General features: G+C 46.4%; 5 protein-coding genes across 8 annotated transcripts; 4 read left to right on the top strand and 1 right to left on the bottom strand.

Annotated features, from left to right (window-relative positions):
- The first annotated feature begins 1502 nt into the window (after positions 1–1502).
- Positions 1503–2270, top strand: Vkor (Vitamin-K epoxide reductase). The gene is made up of 3 exons (XM_070278644.1): positions 1503–1824; positions 1882–1997; positions 2052–2270. The coding sequence occupies exons 1-3, from the start codon at positions 1655–1657 to the stop codon at positions 2249–2251; spliced, it is 486 nt and encodes a 161-aa protein (XP_070134745.1). The 5' UTR covers positions 1503–1654; the 3' UTR covers positions 2252–2270.
- Positions 2271–3727: 1457 nt separating this feature from the next.
- resilin lies at positions 3728–6279 on the top strand. 2 transcript variants are annotated; one of them, XM_017252645.3, is made up of 3 exons: positions 3728–4761; positions 5105–5239; positions 5358–6279. In XM_017252645.3, exons 1-3 carry the CDS (start codon positions 3790–3792, stop codon positions 6048–6050), a joined length of 1800 nt encoding a protein of 599 aa, XP_017108134.2. In that variant the 5' UTR covers positions 3728–3789; the 3' UTR covers positions 6051–6279. The 2 variants fall into 2 exon arrangements, with proteins under 2 accessions (XP_017108134.2, XP_017108135.2); XM_017252646.3 differs by lacking the exon at positions 5105–5239.
- A 217-nt stretch (positions 6280–6496) lies between these two features.
- RalGPS (Ral GEF with PH domain and SH3 binding motif) lies at positions 6497–14231 on the top strand. 3 transcript variants are annotated; one of them, XM_017252643.3, is made up of 8 exons: positions 6497–6693; positions 10314–10430; positions 10493–10824; positions 10882–11209; positions 11267–11718; positions 11778–11981; positions 12208–12318; positions 12682–14231. In XM_017252643.3, the coding sequence occupies exons 2-8, from the start codon at positions 10371–10373 to the stop codon at positions 13286–13288; spliced, it is 2094 nt and encodes a 697-aa protein (XP_017108132.2). In that variant the 5' UTR covers positions 6497–6693; positions 10314–10370; the 3' UTR covers positions 13289–14231. The 3 variants fall into 3 exon arrangements, with proteins under 3 accessions (XP_017108132.2, XP_017108133.2, XP_070134518.1); XM_070278417.1 differs by lacking the exon at positions 6497–6693 and adding an exon at positions 6745–6893; XM_017252644.3 differs by lacking the exon at positions 12208–12318 and having other exon boundaries at positions 12682–14227.
- Positions 14232–14316: 85 nt separating this feature from the next.
- On the top strand, positions 14317–14888 carry LOC108133008 (uncharacterized). Its single transcript, XM_017252653.3, has 2 exons — positions 14317–14573; positions 14660–14888. The coding sequence occupies exons 1-2, from the start codon at positions 14446–14448 to the stop codon at positions 14868–14870; spliced, it is 339 nt and encodes a 112-aa protein (XP_017108142.2). The 5' UTR covers positions 14317–14445; the 3' UTR covers positions 14871–14888.
- A 154-nt stretch (positions 14889–15042) lies between these two features.
- On the bottom strand, positions 15043–17864 carry LOC108133004 (uncharacterized). Its single transcript, XM_017252648.3, has 6 exons — positions 17662–17864; positions 16082–16378; positions 15859–16020; positions 15723–15800; positions 15510–15653; positions 15043–15447 (listed from the first exon to the last, which is right to left on the bottom strand). The coding sequence occupies exons 1-6, from the start codon at positions 17683–17685 to the stop codon at positions 15112–15114; spliced, it is 1041 nt and encodes a 346-aa protein (XP_017108137.2). The 5' UTR covers positions 17686–17864; the 3' UTR covers positions 15043–15111.
- Between the last annotated feature and the right edge of the window lie 498 nt (positions 17865–18362).

Here is an 18362-nt window from a genome sequence, read left to right on the forward strand (position 1 = left end):
TGAGAGGCTGGAGGCGCGCTTTTGTTTGCGTTTTAGGTTTTGAGCACTTCACTTGATTTCGATCACGGATCCACGGCAAAATTTGTTTGGAGACATCACAAAACAGCGCGTGCTTGAAGAGAAGCAGCTGTTCAGCATCCACCAGCCAAAAAGCGCATCCACATCAGCAAATGCATCTGAATCTGAATCTGCATTAGCATTAGCCCTTCTAAACGCATCCGAGCACCGGTGATCGTATGGAGATTGGTACTGGGAGTTAAAGCTACAGAGAGAGAATACCCTAAAGATTAAGACTTCGAGCTCTTAGAATATAGCCTAGTTAGTTCTTATAATAAATTATCTTTCTACAGAATTTTTAATAAAGTACTACTCTTATTTTTCTGAGTGCATCACTTTTGAAGTGTAAAGTTCAATAAACCTATCTGGCCCATATCCAGTGGCAAATTATTACGCGATCTTAGCCAGGTGAGGCTGGATTTTGAGCCTAAATCAAGCTGACAACCACTTGGAAGGGTTTTCCATGTCAAATGGAAATCTGTGCCAAGTCGCTGCTTGTGGTGGTGACTGTTTTTTTTTTCTTTATTTTATTTATTTTTATTTTTTTAATGCTGCTGGTTGTTCCAAGGTTGCGTAAATTTATCACTTCACTCCCGGGGGGAGAGCTAATGCAATTTTGTAAATTGTTTCCATTCGGTTACCTCATGGCTAACGTGGATTTATATATCACTTTGGACGGATGGATGAATCTACTTTTTTTTTTATACGTACCATACATGTATATATTTTATTAAATGCCTAAACACCGAGGAATTCAAATTCGTGAGGCTATAAATTAAAAAGGGACATGGAGCACAGCATGGCTGTGGAGTGGGTGGGGGTTATGGGCACATCATTGTGTCATGCCGAGAGTCGCATCATGAGCTTCATGAGCTTGTACTCTGATTTTGGCCCGGCTAAGATGTCTTCTCTCTGGCCCGTCTGGTATTTTGGATTTGGATTTGGATGATGTCGCCTCCGTCGTTAATTTCATATGGATGCAACAGAGCGTGGTTTAATGTGATGTAGCTAGTTGTTGTTTTGGTGGCAGATGCTGCATGTTGCTGTTGATGGAGCAGTTAGTTCCCATGGGCCATGGCATGGCTGGGACTTCCCTATCCTCCCACTTTGCTGAAGCGTTTAGCTAACCCCACTTTATTAGTGGGATGTGACTGGCTCACCCAAACTACGCAGTTTATGTTTATTACCTGTTGCTTTGGCCCTTGTGTCACCTCAAATTAAGTCGGGGAAAGAAATTTATGCGAAGGCTTCTATGAAAACAAGAAGGAAACTTTGAGCCTGATGGGGGAAACAAGGAATACCCTAAGACAAACTAAGAATATTAGAACACAAACTAAGGAGATTACTGCGGTCTTGGTCTTCAAAAGGTATAAAACTCTCCTTAATATATTTAAATTATAGTATAATTCTAAATAAAGAACTATACCCCTTTTAAGTGTATCTCAGAACCATCTGTTCTCCTTCTGCGCAGCTGCCAGGAAAAGTTGTCAAATCAATACTAGCATCCTTCGCAGCATCCTTTGGAGTTACCTGTCCCCAACAGGTTGTGTCTCGCAGTCTCGCCCTGGAATGAGCTCATTTAACCAGAAGCCTCGCCATGAACCGGGCAAGGACAACGTCCACTCGTCTGCGCTGGATTTGTGCTTTTGGCCTGGCCATCTCCTTGTATTCCTTGTACGTGAAACTCAAGCTCGGCAAGGACGAAAACTACAAGCCGATTTGTGATGTGGCAGATTATGTTAGCTGCTCCTTGGTTTTTAAATCAAAGTAAGTGTCTAAAATGAAGATTTTTTATAGAATTTTGAAATCTACTTCATCCTCTAGCTATGGAGATAACTTTGGTTTCAATACAAAACTTTTTTATGAACAAATACCAAAAAACCTGAACCAGCCAAATGGAGCCATAGGATGTGTCTTCTATTTGTTGTATTTCTTAAGCTGTGAGTTCAAATATTCTCTGATTTTAAAGTTAACTAAGTATTCTTTTATTTCAGCCTTTTTTGAACATCGATGGCTTTGTGTGGCCCAATTGATAATCTGTTCTTATACCTTAATTCTGTGTTTTTATTTGGGCTTCCTGTTGGTCTTTGTTTTCTACAATTGTTGTGTGGTTTGTGTTACCATTTATATTATTCAAACATGGTTGTTTCTGGAAGTATTTAGGCGCTACAAACGTCTATACATGAACAAATAAAAAGTGAAATAGAATTAAATTGTTCGGAGTTGACAGTCGAGGAGGCTACTATTCCGGAGGCCAAGTTAATTTGCCCATTTGTCTTGGCCAAGATGAAGATCTTCAGCTTTGACCCACACGTTCGGCTGCCAGCAGGATGTTGAATTGGCAACTTTGTAACTCCCATGGCCGGGCACGTCGCGGAGCAATTAATTGTGCACGTTCCCATTTGGTGGTTGCCAAGCTCCAAGAGATCCAACATCCAAGATCTGTGAATGGCGCTACCGACAAATCAGCCAACAAGGTGGGCGGACTGCGAAAAATCAGCGCAATTAATTTCCCATAAGGTTCGGGAATCTCTTTGTGTGGGCTTGGGTTTCCACTCGGATGAGCCAAATAACTAAATCATTGAATGAATGGATGGTACAATGGGATTATAGTCATCACTTCAAGCTCCGAGGCTCTTTTTTTAATTGATTATACATTGATCTAGAAATCCTTCATATTTATTTGCACAATCTCCCATCGAATTGATCTGTCTGAGGTACTTAAAGTCTATTCATTTCTTGAAATGATTAACAATGATCGAATGATCTCAATTTGGACTATGATATGGCTATGAAACTGTTATGATACTCAATTAAATGAATATATAACAGATTCTTCAAACCTAGAAGAACAACTTTTAGATACCCTTTCCATTAACATTAAAGGCTTTTAAAACTAAAAAATAAATGAAGATTCTTGATTAACTTTTGCATTCCGGTATAGATGTTCTATACGATTTTCTATTAATCCTATAGATCGATTCGACCCCTCTATCAGACGCATCCTACTCTAAATCGGGGTCGTCTCTGGCACGATCTTAACTTGGCTTGGGTTTTTGGCTTTGGTCTCTGACAAGACAAGACAAACAAATGCAAACTTTGGCGCTTGTCACCGCAACTACGGTGAACCACTCGCCGAGGAGTGAACAGTGAGCACAGACGCCGCCGACACATTCACCCAGGCGACCGAGTAGACTACTTTGGGCCAACGTAACTTCGGAGATCTGGAGTCGAGACTCTAGCGCAGCCCAGCACAATCACCTCGAGAAGATGTGCGATGATGTGCGCCAGAAGAAGGCAAATCAGCTCGAGACCGAGACACCCTTCACGTGCGATCACAACTAGTGTTAGAGGAGGAGGTGGCGGTGGCGGTGACGGTGGCGGTGGCTATGGCGGTGCTGAACATAGTAGAGTAGAGTGGAGATTGAGATTTTCTTTTGGCCAGGCGGCTCTATAGAATCTCTACAGCGGCAGCGGCGTCTCCGAAGACGATCGTATGTGTGGCAGCTGTTCGCTGTTGTTGCCACACGCCGAAGCCACCACCTCCAACTCATAATCGAGTTCGTGTGTGCATCCTAGACTTTCAGTTTCAGTCGCAGTGTGCCACATATAAATACGCCTTGCGGCAGCAGCAACAGATCAGTCAGAATTCGGCGCTGCTCTCAAGCGCTACCTTCAATCCAAGATCCAAGATCCGTAGTCCCAGATCGGTGCTGTCCTGCCAAGTGGAATATGTTCAAGTTACTCGGTTTGACGCTGCTAATGGCGGTCATGGTCCTTGGAAGGCCAGAGCCGCCAGTTAACTCCTACCTCCCGCCCTCCGACAGCTACGGTGCTCCGGGCCAGAGTGGTCCAGGTGGCGGCGGTGGTGGCCAGTCGGGTCCGGGCGGCAGGCCGTCCGACTCGTATGGAGCTCCTGGTGGCGGCAGCGGCGGACGTCCTTCGGATAGCTACGGCGCTCCTGGCCAGGGAGGTCAGGGAGGCGGCTTTGGCGGAAAACCCTCTGACACCTATGGAGCTCCTGGAAACGGAAATGGCAACGGAAACGGCAACGGCGGTCGTCCTTCCAGCAGCTACGGTGCTCCTGGCTTGGGTGGAGGCCAGGGTGGCGGCTTTGGCGGCAAACCCTCGGACTCTTATGGTGCTCCTGGAAACGGCAACGGCAACGGAGGTCGCCCATCTAGCAGCTATGGAGCTCCTGGTCAGGGACAAGGCGGGTACTCTAACGGTGGAAACGGCAATGGCAACGGCAACGGCGGTCGCCCTTCAAGTAGCTATGGAGCTCCTGGACAAGGTCGTCCTTCAGACACATACGGAGCTCCTGGACAGGGTGGAAACGGTGGACGTCCCTCGGACTCGTACGGTGCTCCAGGACAAAACGGCAATGGTGGACGTCCCTCGGACTCCTACGGTGGTCCAGGACAAGGTGGTAATGGCGGACGCCCCTCCAGCAGCTATGGTGCTCCCGGTCAGGGCCAAGGCGGTCAGGGAGGATTCGGAGGACGCCCCTCAGACACTTACGGCGCTCCTGGTCAGAACGGTAACGGTGGACGTCCCTCAAGTAGCTATGGAGCTCCAGGATCAGGACCTGGTGGCCGACCCTCAGACTCCTATGGACCCCCGGCCTCGGGAGCCGGCGCTGGCGGAGCTGGAGGCAGTGGACCCGGTTTGCCAGGTGGCGGTGGCGCCGATTACGACAACGATGTGAGTAGCTTTGGAATGGTTTGGAATGTGATTTGTAAAATGGGTTTTCGGGGTGGAAACTACACGGAACACCGCTCCACCGTCCACGCTGCACACTTGCGATCTTGATGCACACCTTGCCTTGACATCTCTGGTAGATATCGATGCTCTTGCTCACCTGCACCGCCAGCTTACCTCCCAGTATCCTTGCATCCTAGCATCCCACCAAAAAAATACCTAAAACATACCCAATCTTGATCCCAGCCACTCTATCTCTCTGTGTTTCTCTCTCTTTCTCCACACGCCCCAATCCGTACTCCATTCTCCGTGTTCCGTACTCCGTACTCCATTCTCCGGCGCTTAGGAGCCCGCCAAGTACGAATTTAATTACCAGGTTGAGGACGCGCCCAGCGGACTCTCGTTCGGGCATTCAGAGATGCGCGACGGTGACTTCACCACCGGCCAGTACAATGTCCTGTTGCCCGACGGAAGGAAGCAAGTAAGCGGCGCGGCGCGGCACGGCGGGCAACAGGAGTGGATCCACCCACCACCCACTGTTCTTCGTCCTGCTCCCAGCTCCTAACTCCTCCATTCTTCTCTCTCTTTCTTTCTTGTAGATCGTGGAGTACGAGGCCGATCAGCAGGGCTACAGGCCACAGATCCGCTACGAGGGCGATGCTAATGATGGCAGCGGTGCCAGCGGCCCTGGAGGCCAAAACTTGGGTGCTGATGGCTATTCCAACGGTCGTCCCGGCAATGGCAATGGCAATGGCGGACGTCCTGGCGGTCAAGACTTGGGACCTGGTGGCTACTCCAACGGTCGTCCCGGTGGTCAGGACTTCGGTCCTAGTGGCTACTCCGGCGGACGTCCAGGTGGCCAGGACTTGGGTGCTGGCGGTTACTCCAATGGTCGTCCAGGTGGCCAGGACTTGGGTGCCAATGGTTACTCTAATGGTCGTCCCGGTGGCCAGGACTTCGGACCCGGTGGCTACTCCAGTGGCAGACCCGGCGGCAATGGCAACGGCAACGGAAACGGAAATGGTGGCGGTGACGGACGTGTGATCATTGGTGGACGCGTTATCGGCGGTCAGGATGGCGGTGATCAGGGCTACTCCGGTGGACGTCCCGGTGGCCAGGACCTCGGACGCGACGGTTACTCCAGTGGCCGGCCGGGAGGCGGCCGCTCTAACGGACAGGACAACCAGGATGGCCAGGGATACTCCAGCGGCAAGCCCGGCGGCCAGGGCAGGAACGGATTCGGTCCCGGCGGCCAGAACGGCGACAACGATGGCAGCGGTTACCGGTACTAGGAAACACGGACTCCCAGACACACTTAGCTAGATTTTTCAGACGTAGAGCAATATATCTAGTAGATAAGACTTTCTAGAACTATGTACTGTCCTCACCCTCCGACATCTCTTCGATCCCATTCTTCTATCCTCCTCGCTGTCCTCATTGCCCATTTTACCTTCTCACTTCCTCTTAGCCGTAAGACCCTGTTGTTGTAAATGCAAGTGCGAAAAATAACCCAAAAAAATAATGAAATGATAAAGCTATATTTGATGTAAGTAAGGGAATTAAATATATATTTTTTATATAAAATCAACAAGTAAAGCTTTTATTTTAAAAATAAGCGCGCATGAAACAAAACTAATCGATTTCCCAAAAACCTATCGAAGCTGGAATATTTTGTATCGAAATATACCAAATGGCTTGCAGTATTTAATCGAAACATCGATTGCTTAGTCGATGAATCCCCACCTCTAGGCGGCGTCGCGCGCGGATCTCCTCACTTTTTTCAGACAAAATAAACAAATAGTTCTCGGACGGGAAGCCAATAAGTGTAATGAATAGTAATTAAGCGGTCGACGTGCGCGAGTCACCACACTCTATCTCATCGAATTAAAATTGTTCGCCCCGACGCGTTGAGTTATGTTCCATTCGCCCAACCAAGTAAGTCGGTCGCTGGGCGTCCAAAATAAGTGAATTTTTTTGTGGCTATAAATAACACAGACTGTGCATTGCTATTTCGGCTGGGCGTCGCTATCTTTTTGTCAACTGGCGGGCACTAAACGCCCGAGTATCAAGTGCAATTTTTCTTTTCTTGCTTGGCGATTACGAAAGCCAAACAAGAAAAAAAAAAGGGGTGGCGGGTGAGTGGGCTGTGGGCGATGGGCGATGGGTGGCGGGTGTCGGTCGCCCCACACTTTGCATACAATAAGCTTAGAACCTCAACGAAGGCAAATTGCGTGCGAAGTGCTCTGTGTGTGTTTGTTTTTGTGTATCTGTATCTGTAACCGTGGCCAGTATCTGTATCTGTATCTGTGTTTATGTTCGGCTTCGTTTTCGTTCAATGCTATTGATTTGTTCCGTTTCTGTTCCTTTAGCCGGTGGAAATAATGTCTCAGAAAGTGAATCATCGTCGGACGGATCAATAAAATTCATTTGGCACTTCCTTTTCGGCGTTAGATCGGGGTGATAAGAAAATGATAAGAAGATACAAACCCACACAAACACACACACAAGACAAGACAGTGTAACGCCCCTTCGAGTTTCGAGTGCCATCTGCAGTGCCTTGCACTGAAAAATATTTCTAAACTCTATCTAGAACTTGTCACAAGGGCGGTGGCTTTAGTCACGAAAAGTAACTCCCATCTATCTGTATTTAATTATAATAATTATTCATAGTTGTTTGTGAAAGAATTAAAATGAATAATGGGTGTAGAAGCCTCATATCGCATTTCATATTATTCACTATTTAAGCAGGCATTTCTCCAAGTGTAGCCCAACAGGATGTGCGACAGATGTTTTCGCCTGCAGAGATGAAGAGATGCTGAATTTCAAGGTTTCTCCTTTTTTCACTCCAGCCTCGCCTGGTTTCCTTCCAATTGTCTTTGTTCCTTGCATGAGTCTTGAAGTACAGCCACTCGAACCAGAAATTGGGTAAGTGGCTCACTAGTGGCTTCTAGGCTCAGTTCATTTCCCCAGCCTGGCTGGATGCTCACCAACTGACCCACTTTGATGGCTCACATGTGGTGTGGGGATCGTACATATATAGTATAATAAGCCTTAGAACAAATACAAAACACGATAATAGACAAGACGCAGTTTGAGAAGAAAGACGAGAACCCAGCTCGGTGGTGTGTGGCCTCACTTACTTTGCTTTGTTTTAATTAAATACTCTTTGAGAGAGTCTCTTCACTAAGGGGACTAAAACAAAGGAATCTTTCTTCAAAAAAAAATCTACAAAAAAGAATCAATTTCCAGAATCAAGAATACCTATATTTTCTTAAACCTTTATTAGCTTTCATTGTTTTTTTTGAAAAAGTATCTGAAGCTTCGGTATTCCTAAGTATCTCAAGCATTGTTTTCTTGGCTTGTTGCTGCTTTGTATGCCAGTTTCTCTCGCTGTTAGCCACCGTAATTACATGTATTTATTCCGGACAACCATGTGTGTGCAAAATAGTTGGACGATTGTTGATAACGCCCCTCGGTTGTGGTTCTCAATGGAAGATTAGTCTAATGTTTTCCCATTCCGAGTTTCCGCTGAAGGTTAATCGAATGAAATGCAAAAAGTATTTCATTTTTAATCACAATCTCTCGAGGAGGCGGTTAATGAACTTGACAACAGAAATAAGCAGACCGAGCGAAGATCACCGCCGCCACCCGACAGCTGACCTTGGTGAAATGATAATTTTGTAAATTCATTTTTGTATACAAAAATATAATATATTTCGCTAAAGAAAGTTGCTCTAGAGATCTATGGCCCCATGGGCTGGAGTGAGGGTCAGCTGGTGTCAGCGGAAAAGTTCAACTGCAGACACTCTTGATGGCCAATCACACTTGTCATCACTGGCCGAGCTGAATTCCAGAGCAACCCACCCACACACTAGAATAAAAAAATGAATTTATCAATGGAAAACGCCAACACAATAAGATACGAGAATATACATATCTTTGAGGTTCCTCGGGGCAAACCCACACACATGCTGGACGATTATCTAGAATCCGTATGTATCCGTAGTATCTTATTTAAATACAATTGCTGCCTGGCCTGATAAACAACCAACCGAAAAAAAAAAAAAACCAAATGGCAAAGGCAATGTGATTTCCCCGAACTCTGCCGCTCTTTTGTTTGTTTTCTTTCAAGAAATTTATGTAAAAACAATAAACACACTGCCCTATCCGGGACTATCCACACAGTGGGCGGCAGATTCGCCTCCACAAACCTGCACACGCATAGCTGTTGTCCAGATCCCTGACCACGAAAACAAATTGGCTCATCAAAGTTTACAAATTCGCATTAAAGGAACGCTGTCTGGGCTGGAATTATTTACATATCCCCCCAATGGGCTAACTTTATAGGCCATATCTCTCGCATGAGCCTGGTTAATTGTTTTTCCTTAATTGCATTTGATATCGCCATACTGCCCGTCCAATCAAAAAGAAATCCAGAGGCCACCAAGATCCCATTCCTATATATATGTATCTATATACCGAATAGTTCAAATAGTCAATAAAGTCCATTTGCTGAGAAAACTTGAGGCAGTCGTCTGGCATTTTGGAATATAATTTGTGTTCGCCGCTTGTGTTGCTATTGTTCTGCCCAATTTGTTTTCATATATAATCTATATACATATTCCGTCTCTGTATCTCTGTATCTGGTCTGGCCTGTGCCTGTGCCTGGGCTTTATATTTTTGTAAATGCGCTGCAATCTGTATTGTGGGTTATTTTGGAGGATACTGGATGAGAGATACGGTCGAGTTCCCACATAGGAATTATCTCTCAGAAAATAGATGGCGTCGCTCATATCATTCCCAAGTGATTCCTTCCTCTTCCGTCTTTGGCTTATTTCATCCGCCTCCGCCTTGGATAATTTTGTATTTTCTCCGGCCAGTGGCGCAAAATAATCGAAGGCAACCGCCGCCGACAGAACCCCCAATGACGACGAGTCTGTATATCATCAGCCTTTGCTTTCAAAAGATTATAACTTAATTGAAATTAATTAGTCGGGGTCAAGCCAGCCACTCAGTCAGTTGGTCAGTCTTTTAGAAATTTCTACGCCAACACGTGTGTTGTATGCACTTCTGACATCTGGATATCTGGATGGGATGGTCAGCAGCATAGAGGTAGATACGTTAGGTTCATTGAACTGGTTTGAATCCAATTTGGGTTTTCTGGTTTTCTGGAAAACAAAACTTTCCGCTGCTGACTGGTGACCACTGCAGCCGGGGTCGGTTGCACCCCCGAAAAGACATTTGACCACTCGAATGCTACCATAAAAGAGCTGGGCCGGGTCGACCGCTCGTCCCGCTCGTGACTCATTGGAAATCGAGCAGCGAAGCGTGCCAGAAGCTTTGCCTCAGCTTGCCACCAGTTTTCGTTTCATTTTTTTTGCTGCCGTTTTTTTTTTATTTCGGTTTTACTGCCGTTCGTGCAACACAAAAGCCACAATGCAGAACAGAGGAAAACAAACTCGGTTTCAGTCAACAATAAGACTCTGCCCAGTGCGCGGAACACCAACAGCCGAAACTTTATCACAAAAACCTAACCCGATCTCCGTTCATTGCAGTTTTGAAGAGAGCTGGTCGAAGTCCACAGTTGCAGTCGGCCGGAGTAGTTGGTTGCCATGATGCGATACTCGGAAATCTCACGCGACTTGTCCACGGATAATCTTCGCTACTCCGAAGTGAGTTCCAGATACTGTTCTTAAAGAGGAATCAAACTAAAGCATAGTTTTCTATTCCACAGCTGAGCCGAAAGTCCACACCGGATTATAATGGGTGTGCTGGCCAGGCTTACGCCTCGGCACAGTTCAAGCAGAGCTCTCCTCCTCCGCAGACACTCCAGAGCCAGCAGCCGCGCTCCAATAAACAACGCAGTCCCCACCCCAATGGAAATGCCCACACCATGGCTTGTCTGCGCCAGGAGAAGGCCCAGAAGGACAACCAAATGGAACCGCCAGCGACGCAACCGGCCAGCAAAACCCTCAATATAAAGAGCACTCGCCGTAAGAACTCCATTGGCTGCCTGAACAGTTTCTCCTCTTCGCCAGACTCACCGGGCTGCTACTACAGCATGGCGTAAGATATATATACATACACTTGAACGTACTTCAATTAATCCTTAATCCTCTTTAGAGCCTCGGCAGCACCGCCGTCCAAGTCGCAAAGTTTGCCGGCCCATGCCTCCATCAAACAGTTGGATGCGGTTATCCTGAGCGCCTTACGTGTACCCGCCGATGTGTTGGCAAATCAGATCACTCTGCTGGACTTTCCTGTGTTCGCCATGATCCAGCCGGATGAGCTGAGCAGTTGTGCCTGGACGAAGAAGGACAAACACGTCAATACACCGAACATTGTGGCATTTACCAAGCGATTCAATCACACGAGCTTTTGGACAGTCCAGGAGATCTTAAATGGCGAACAGCCCAAGCAGCGAGCTGAAATAATGACACATTTTATTAAGGTAAGAGGTCGTCTTATTCAATCTTGACTAGAAAACTAACAAGATCTCTTTGAAAAGGTGGCCAAGAAACTCCACGAGCTCAACAATCTGCATTCGCTGTTCGCCATCATCTCGGCCATGCAGAGCGCCAGTATCTATCGCTTGAAAAAGACCTGGTCCTGTCTTTCGAAGAAAGATCGCCAGTCCTTTGACCGACTGAGCGATATATTCAGCGAGCAGGACAACTGGTCCAATCTGCGCTCCTACCTGGAGAGCCTGCGCCTGCCCTGCATTCCCTACTTGGGTCTCTTTCTCACCGATCTGATCTACATCGATCTGGCGCATCCCCACAAGGGCGGACTGGAGCCAGAGCAGCGTCGCAACAAGATGAATAATATTTTGCGGGTCATCTCCAACTACCAGCAGTCGGATTACAGGCATCTGCAGAAGCACGAGGCCGCCCAGAAGTATCTCACGTCCATTCGATACATTGAAGAGCTTCAGAACATTTTTGTGGAAGATCAATACCAGTAAGAGAAAGCTTCTAGGGGATATGGAATTCTATAAACTAATCTTTGTTTTTTGCTAGACGCTCACTCAACCTGGAACCCGCCGCGCCCTCTGGCCCGAGCTCATCATCCTGCAGCTCGAAGGAGTCCTTCAATGTGGAGACTGTCACCCCGGCCCTGGGCTGTTTGAATCTCTCGCCCGCCAAAACCATCGGTTCCATGCGCCTGGCCAGCGGCACCAAGTTCGTGCCTGGCCATCGCAAGTGCCGTAGTCTGGGCACCAAGTAAGTTAGAATCTAGCTCCCACTGCGCCCCACCCATTCGGTTTCCTTATTTGACCACCTCTCTACTCGACCTCCACCCCCACGGACTCCACCTCTGCCACCTCAAATCACTGCGCAATAATTGGTAAAATGTGTACACCGGGTCCTTATTAATCGTTATAACCTCGTCTCGTTTCACCCAACCGTTTTGCTTTTGGCTTTTGCTTTCGTTTTGTGTGTCCGCAAGATTCCGCAGCAGCAGCCTGCCGCGAAACTTTGCCCAGAAGTGCCAGTGCTGCATCGTGATGATTGCTCCTGGCATTGGCACCATCTCCAACAAGCGTTGCCGATGCCGTCGGTGAGTCCAGAGTCCTGTAGCTACGATATGTGTAATGCTAGCCCTGAAACAGCTCAGATCAGATGCCTTGTCTTCATTTCATAATAATTTCATATTTTGTTTGCACGGACCCGAGTTCAAAATGCTTTGTAACGAAAACCACATGGAACACACCTCCACACCCCCCTATTTGGTAACATTCTCGTTTGGGGTATCATTTGGTTAATATAAAAATCACACACATCCTCTCCAGAAACATACACACGCAGTTCGTCCTTGTTTGCTTTTTGCAATTTCATTTCTTCTCATTTTCTGTAGAACAGCATGATTGTTGTCCCGTCCTGGCGTTGAAAGACCTTACTAATCTTCAGTGGTTTCTTACAGCATTTTTGGAAAGCCACATAATCATGTCGATGGACACCCGCACCACCTTCATTTGGAGCACGAAGCTGGTCAGCAGCCACAGCGACATCACCTACTGGATGACTCGGTGCTGGAGCACAGCGACGCCCTCTCCCAGGCGGACCTGACCTCGCTGGAGAGCGCCGAGGGCATCATGTGCGACTTCAGCGGCAGTGACTGTGATCTGATGTCGCCGGAGGCAGCGGCCGCCATGCAGGGATGCGTGCGAAGGAAAACCGTCCAGAAGGAGGGCCGAAAGCCGGCCGTGGCCTCTTGGCAGCGGTACTGGTTGCAGATATGGGCCAACTCGCTGGTCTACTTCCCGCCGAAATCCTTTAAGGGCAGCGATCGAAACGACTTCAAGCGGGAGCCGTGTAAAGTGTGTCCCCTGGACGGATGGTACGCCCATGTCAGTGACAACTCCAAGCATAAAAACACCTTCGAGCTCTGCCACCGATCCCAGGGCACGGTCTACCGCTTCCGGACAGACAGTCCCCAGATGTCGCACCTCTGGTCGAATGCCATTTGCAAACTGGCCAACTTGCGGGCCCCCAAGCCCCTGCCGGCCAACCTAATGTCCTTCGAGTGATCGGGACAGGAAATAAGTATAAGAAAACAGGAACTCGAATCTATTGTACTCATCATTGTAGCCTAGAAGCCCTAGTTTAGTTAGCTTGTCCCTGGAAATAAGCACAGCCAAAAAAAAAGAACAACAAACCACCCACCAAACCACTTACTCACTCCCTGGAACGAGGCAACCACAGAACATTCCCAAAACCACAACGAACGAACAAATTGCAGCCTGCATCTAAGTGAATCGATTTCTTAATGGTATTTCAAAAGACTGACACCGACAGAGAACACGAAGTGGCGACCATGCCGAGGAAGCCACACAATCATCCCAAAAAACAGACTAAACAACGAACACCATGCAACAGCCCTGTTTCAAAATTCGAATTATAATATACAATCAATAGCAATCAGCGTTTTTAAAATATGAAACACAAAAGGGCTGACTTATCGTTTCTGTGCTGTCATTTATATTGTATTTGTCATTTGTATTATTAAGTCAATTACTCGGACATTTAATCAACTTAATTGTGCGCTATATCGTGCCATATTAGTTCTAAATTTGTGTTCACACAACGACAGTTGAGAATCGAACGAATAACTTTGTAACAAAGAATCAAAAAGCAACCGAACTTTGTACGCGTAACTAAGGGCTTTAATATTGTATCGCTATCACTATATCACGATCAACATTTGTTAATCCGTATATCTGCCTTAAGTTGATGCACTCTAGACATTACTAAGAAATCTATTAAACTCTAAACTAAACTAAACGTATCAAATAAGTTGCATGCGTGAATTGTAGAAAAACGAAACTAATGTTAGTTCTTTTTTGTATTTTTTCCGTGTTGAGATGGCCGATGGCCATCGTGAATTGTAACTACTAAGCTTTGTCACCCATACAGATTTTCATTTGCAGCGTTTTTACGTTAGTTTTAGAAAGAAATGCAACAAAAAAAAACAAAATCTACAAAATTAAACAACAAAAAAATGAAGGAAAGAAATCTTTGTTATATAAATGGTATCTAGGGCTATTTACAACCGAATCAGATCGTGCAGAGCGGTGGAAATTTGCAATTCATTCGCAGCGGCTGACGCACTGAATCCCAATTAGGGAGCTGGTGGCTTTTAAAACCATGAAGATTGGCTAATGGCGCCGCCAGTCGATTGCGAAACATGAAAGGGGCGAAAAGCGGTGACAGGATGGAGCTCGATGGATGGATTAGCATTAGGCCCCTGCTGATTTTGGCATTTCTGTTGATTTTCTACATCAGCGCTGGCCTGGGCGGCAAGACCACGACCATGTGAGAGGATTGCACAACCTTAGTCCACCTTTAGACACCTTTCACTAATCTCCCCAACTCCTTTCTCCTTCTCGGTTCGGAAACAGCGTTAGGCACACAGACACCGTGGATCCGCAGGCGGACGGCTTTTGGGCCAACAAGACCACTTGGAATGCTAGGTGGGTGAAGTACTGGCGGACCAAGAGGATTTACGAGCCGGTGTGGAAAAAGGTCTGGACACCCACCATCCACAACGAGTGGGTGCCCCTGCCTAATGCCCCCAACGAGTGGGAGGCCGAAAAGGGCCACTCCTCCTAAAGACTGAACGTAGCTTTAAATTTTTAGTTTTACATATTTATTTACTTTTATATTGTATTCACTTTCGGCTGGTAATTAAAGTCTAGAGATAATTTAAAGTGGCGCCAAGGCAAATGGAAGAGATTGGATGGATGGCCTTATGAGCTAGCGACTGGTTTACGACTATTTACAAGGAGCTGGGAACTGGCCATTGCAACCGGTGTGATGTAATGCCAGTCCAGTGATGCAATGGCGATGCCACCTACGCGCCGGGAAACTTAAACGACTGCGAGGTGGCTGCTGGAGGAGCAGCTATTGGGGACTTGGCCTGGAAATCGGCACTGGCCACAGGCTGCAGAAGGGTGGGCTTTCCAGCGGCGTTCGTATCATCCCGTTTCCATACCACCTTTTCCTTGCCGGCCGCGGTAGCCGTATCCTTGCGGTCCCAATCCCAGCCATGCTCATGATGATGATGGTGATGATCGGGCGAGGGGAACCACTCGGAAATGACCACTGGCTTCCAGATCTTCTTCCAGCCAGGCACCCAGATCTCCTTCCAGCCGGGCACCCAGATCTGTTTCCATGCCTCCTTCCATTCCTGAAGAAATTCGAGGAAAAATATTAACTCCGGATTGGAATTTATATCTTTTTTTAGTTTACCAATTTGTCAGTCCAGATTTCTTTCTTGGCTGGTTTCCAGTACTGCTTCCAGGCCTCCTTCCATTCCAGTTTCTTCTCAGGCACCCAAATTTGCTTCTTGGCTGGCTTCCAAATCTTCTTCCAGTGCGACTTCCAGACTACTTTCTATGGGGTTAGGAAGACAAATAATTTTTAGTAAAGATTACAAAGTCAAGGTTTTAAATTCCTACTGACCTTCTTCCACAGATCATGGCTAGTGTATTCCCAGCCATCGTGATCCTTGCCCAGATATTTCTCTCCAGGAATACCAACCTAGAAGATTATAAATTATTACAATTTCAATAAAGCTAATATTGTATAGTACCCATACCTTGACTAGTTCCGGTGTCCAGATCTGCTTGTAATCGGGAACTTGAATATCCTTCCAGGCCGGCACTAAAATCTCTTTCCAGTGAGGCACCCAGATTTGCTTCCAAGCTGGGACCTGGATCTCCTTCCAACCAGGTACTTTCACCCAATGAGGTTTCCAGATCTGCAAAAGTATAGAAAAGTTACAAAAATGTTGAACATTTTTAATGGCATTGGGTGGATACCTTTTTCCAGGATGGATTCCATATCTGTTTCTTGGCCGGATTCCAAATCTTTTTCCAGCCCTCCTTCCAGGTGACCTTCTTCTTCCAATAGCCTGGATCATGGTGTTCGTGGTGCTCATGGTGCTCTATGTGTTCGTGTACGTGATGCTCGTGGATGAGGGCATCGGATAGTCCCAGATCGATCCTCTGCTGGGCGACGGACTTGCTGTCCACCTGAGAGCCGGCTGGCTGCTGATCCGCCACAGCCTTCGAGTGGCTGCCAACGATGGCCAAGGAGAGCACACCGAGCAGACCCAACTAAACGGAGATAAGAAAAAACAAGACAGTAGCAGTGTGTTGCTGATAAAATCAAAAGACTTAGGAAACAAACTCGAGCATGAAGAAAGCATGTTCGGATCGAATTCGCAACCGTCCCATGTTAATGAATTCCATATTCTCCCACAAGAAAGGTGAGTGACTGGAAACGAGTTTTAAGTGGGTCACAGTCTGGCATTGTACGAGAGAAATGTTGCATAATGGCCGTCTTGTTTATAATTCCGTACAATGTCTGACCTGGGTCAAGACCTAGCCTGATGACACACCGGGGCAAAGACTTTTTAGGTTGCGCCCCTCTTTATTTGGCCAATTTGTTTTATTATGTAAATTTTCCTTATATTGTTGAGATAAATATGGAACTGCCTGGATCGGTGTTGCAAGATAACTCTACTCTGTATTTGGAGAATCCAACAAGGTCGCAGCAACGCCTCTGTGATTTCGCAAAATGGATACAATTTCAATTTGAAAAGCCCACGAACTAATCCCAATCAATTTGCGCATAAATGTCAACGAGAGACCGATTATGAAATGGAAATTAGCACCAGCAAAAAAATTATCTCATCGCGCAAGCCCATAGATAGTGCTAATTGTAGCAGATCGATCGTGTTGGATTACCCGGCTCTCTGGGCCCGGTGGGCAGTGAAAGCTGCGGCGACTGGTTTGGTTTTCGCCTGCAGTTGGATCATCGGTCGTGAGGGAAAAGAGTTTAAGAGCTCCGGCACTGCACCCCATGGACATCCCGTGGTCGCTAATGAAACGATCGCGATTTTAATTGTTGACAATGCGGCGAAGCAACAAAAGACGGAAGGGAATCTGCGGGCAGTCTTGGGCTCAGCGTAAAGCCAATAAAAACTGCATCGTGACGTTGACAATTGCAGGATGATTGAAAGAAAGTCTTGGAGCCACCCTTTTCGCTGGTTCCAGTTATGAGGAAAAAATATTTTAAAAAATCAGGAAACTAAACTAGACTAGGCGGATGCAGTCGGTTTATTATAAACCCATTTAAAAATCCAAAATTGTAATTCATAATTCCAAATTGTAGCCTTAGATCTTATCTAATCCAAACTAACTGAAGCATAAATCCCTCTTAATCTTTTGTAACACCAAATTTGGCAATAAATTTGAATAATCTGCCAACTTTCAGCCAACCCTCTTGCCATTAGTTCCACCATGCAGCCACCGCCCCCAAAACTGCTGTTAACTTTATTTCCATTTCACGACACTTTCCGCTGGTAGGGCTTCAATTGTTAACTCTTTTTAATTACCACAAAATGCCGCTGGATCCTCATGGCTCCCGATTACAGCTGGTGAAGCGGTTAAGATATAGCACTAACTATTTATGCACTTTTTGACGTATTGGGTGTGTTTTTTGAAAAATATCGCACTTTAAGCCACTTTGGAGGTTTGGGTGGCTGTTATGTTACCACCACTTTGGCCACTTTCGTGGAATCGACTGTCGCACTGAAGATCGGCCACCTACGGTTAAATACACACGGCGCAGGTGCAGCCGGTACGGCGAATTGAGAGCAGGCTCCATCGCTCTCTCTTTCTCTGGCTCCCTGGGCACTGTCTCCAGTGAAAACGAGAGTGAGTTTCAGGCCAGACCTTGAATTCTCTGATAACGGTTTCATGTGTAAACAATAACGAAGCTTTTGCTCGGAAAGCTTCAAGCCGGCTTGGCTCTCTCTGTATTTTTCTTTGGTACACCGAAAAAAAAAATAGTAGTGCGTTAAAAAAATATTATAAACAAATAACATCTAACAGATATATCCAGGTTAGCCATCTAGGATGATAGAATAAGAATAAGTGGGTAGAAAGGAACACCTCTTTAGGAATATTTGAACCTGAAAGTAGCTCAAGTTTGAATATTTTGATATATAATAAAGTCAACTACTTCATTTACAAAATATTTGTATTAATTTCTTCCTCTGTACCCCTCTTTTGGACTTGTAGACGTGACTTGGTC

This window comes from Drosophila bipectinata, chromosome 2R (assembly GCF_030179905.1).
Source record: "Drosophila bipectinata strain 14024-0381.07 chromosome 2R, DbipHiC1v2, whole genome shotgun sequence".
NCBI lineage: Eukaryota > Metazoa > Arthropoda > Insecta > Diptera > Drosophilidae > Drosophila > Drosophila bipectinata.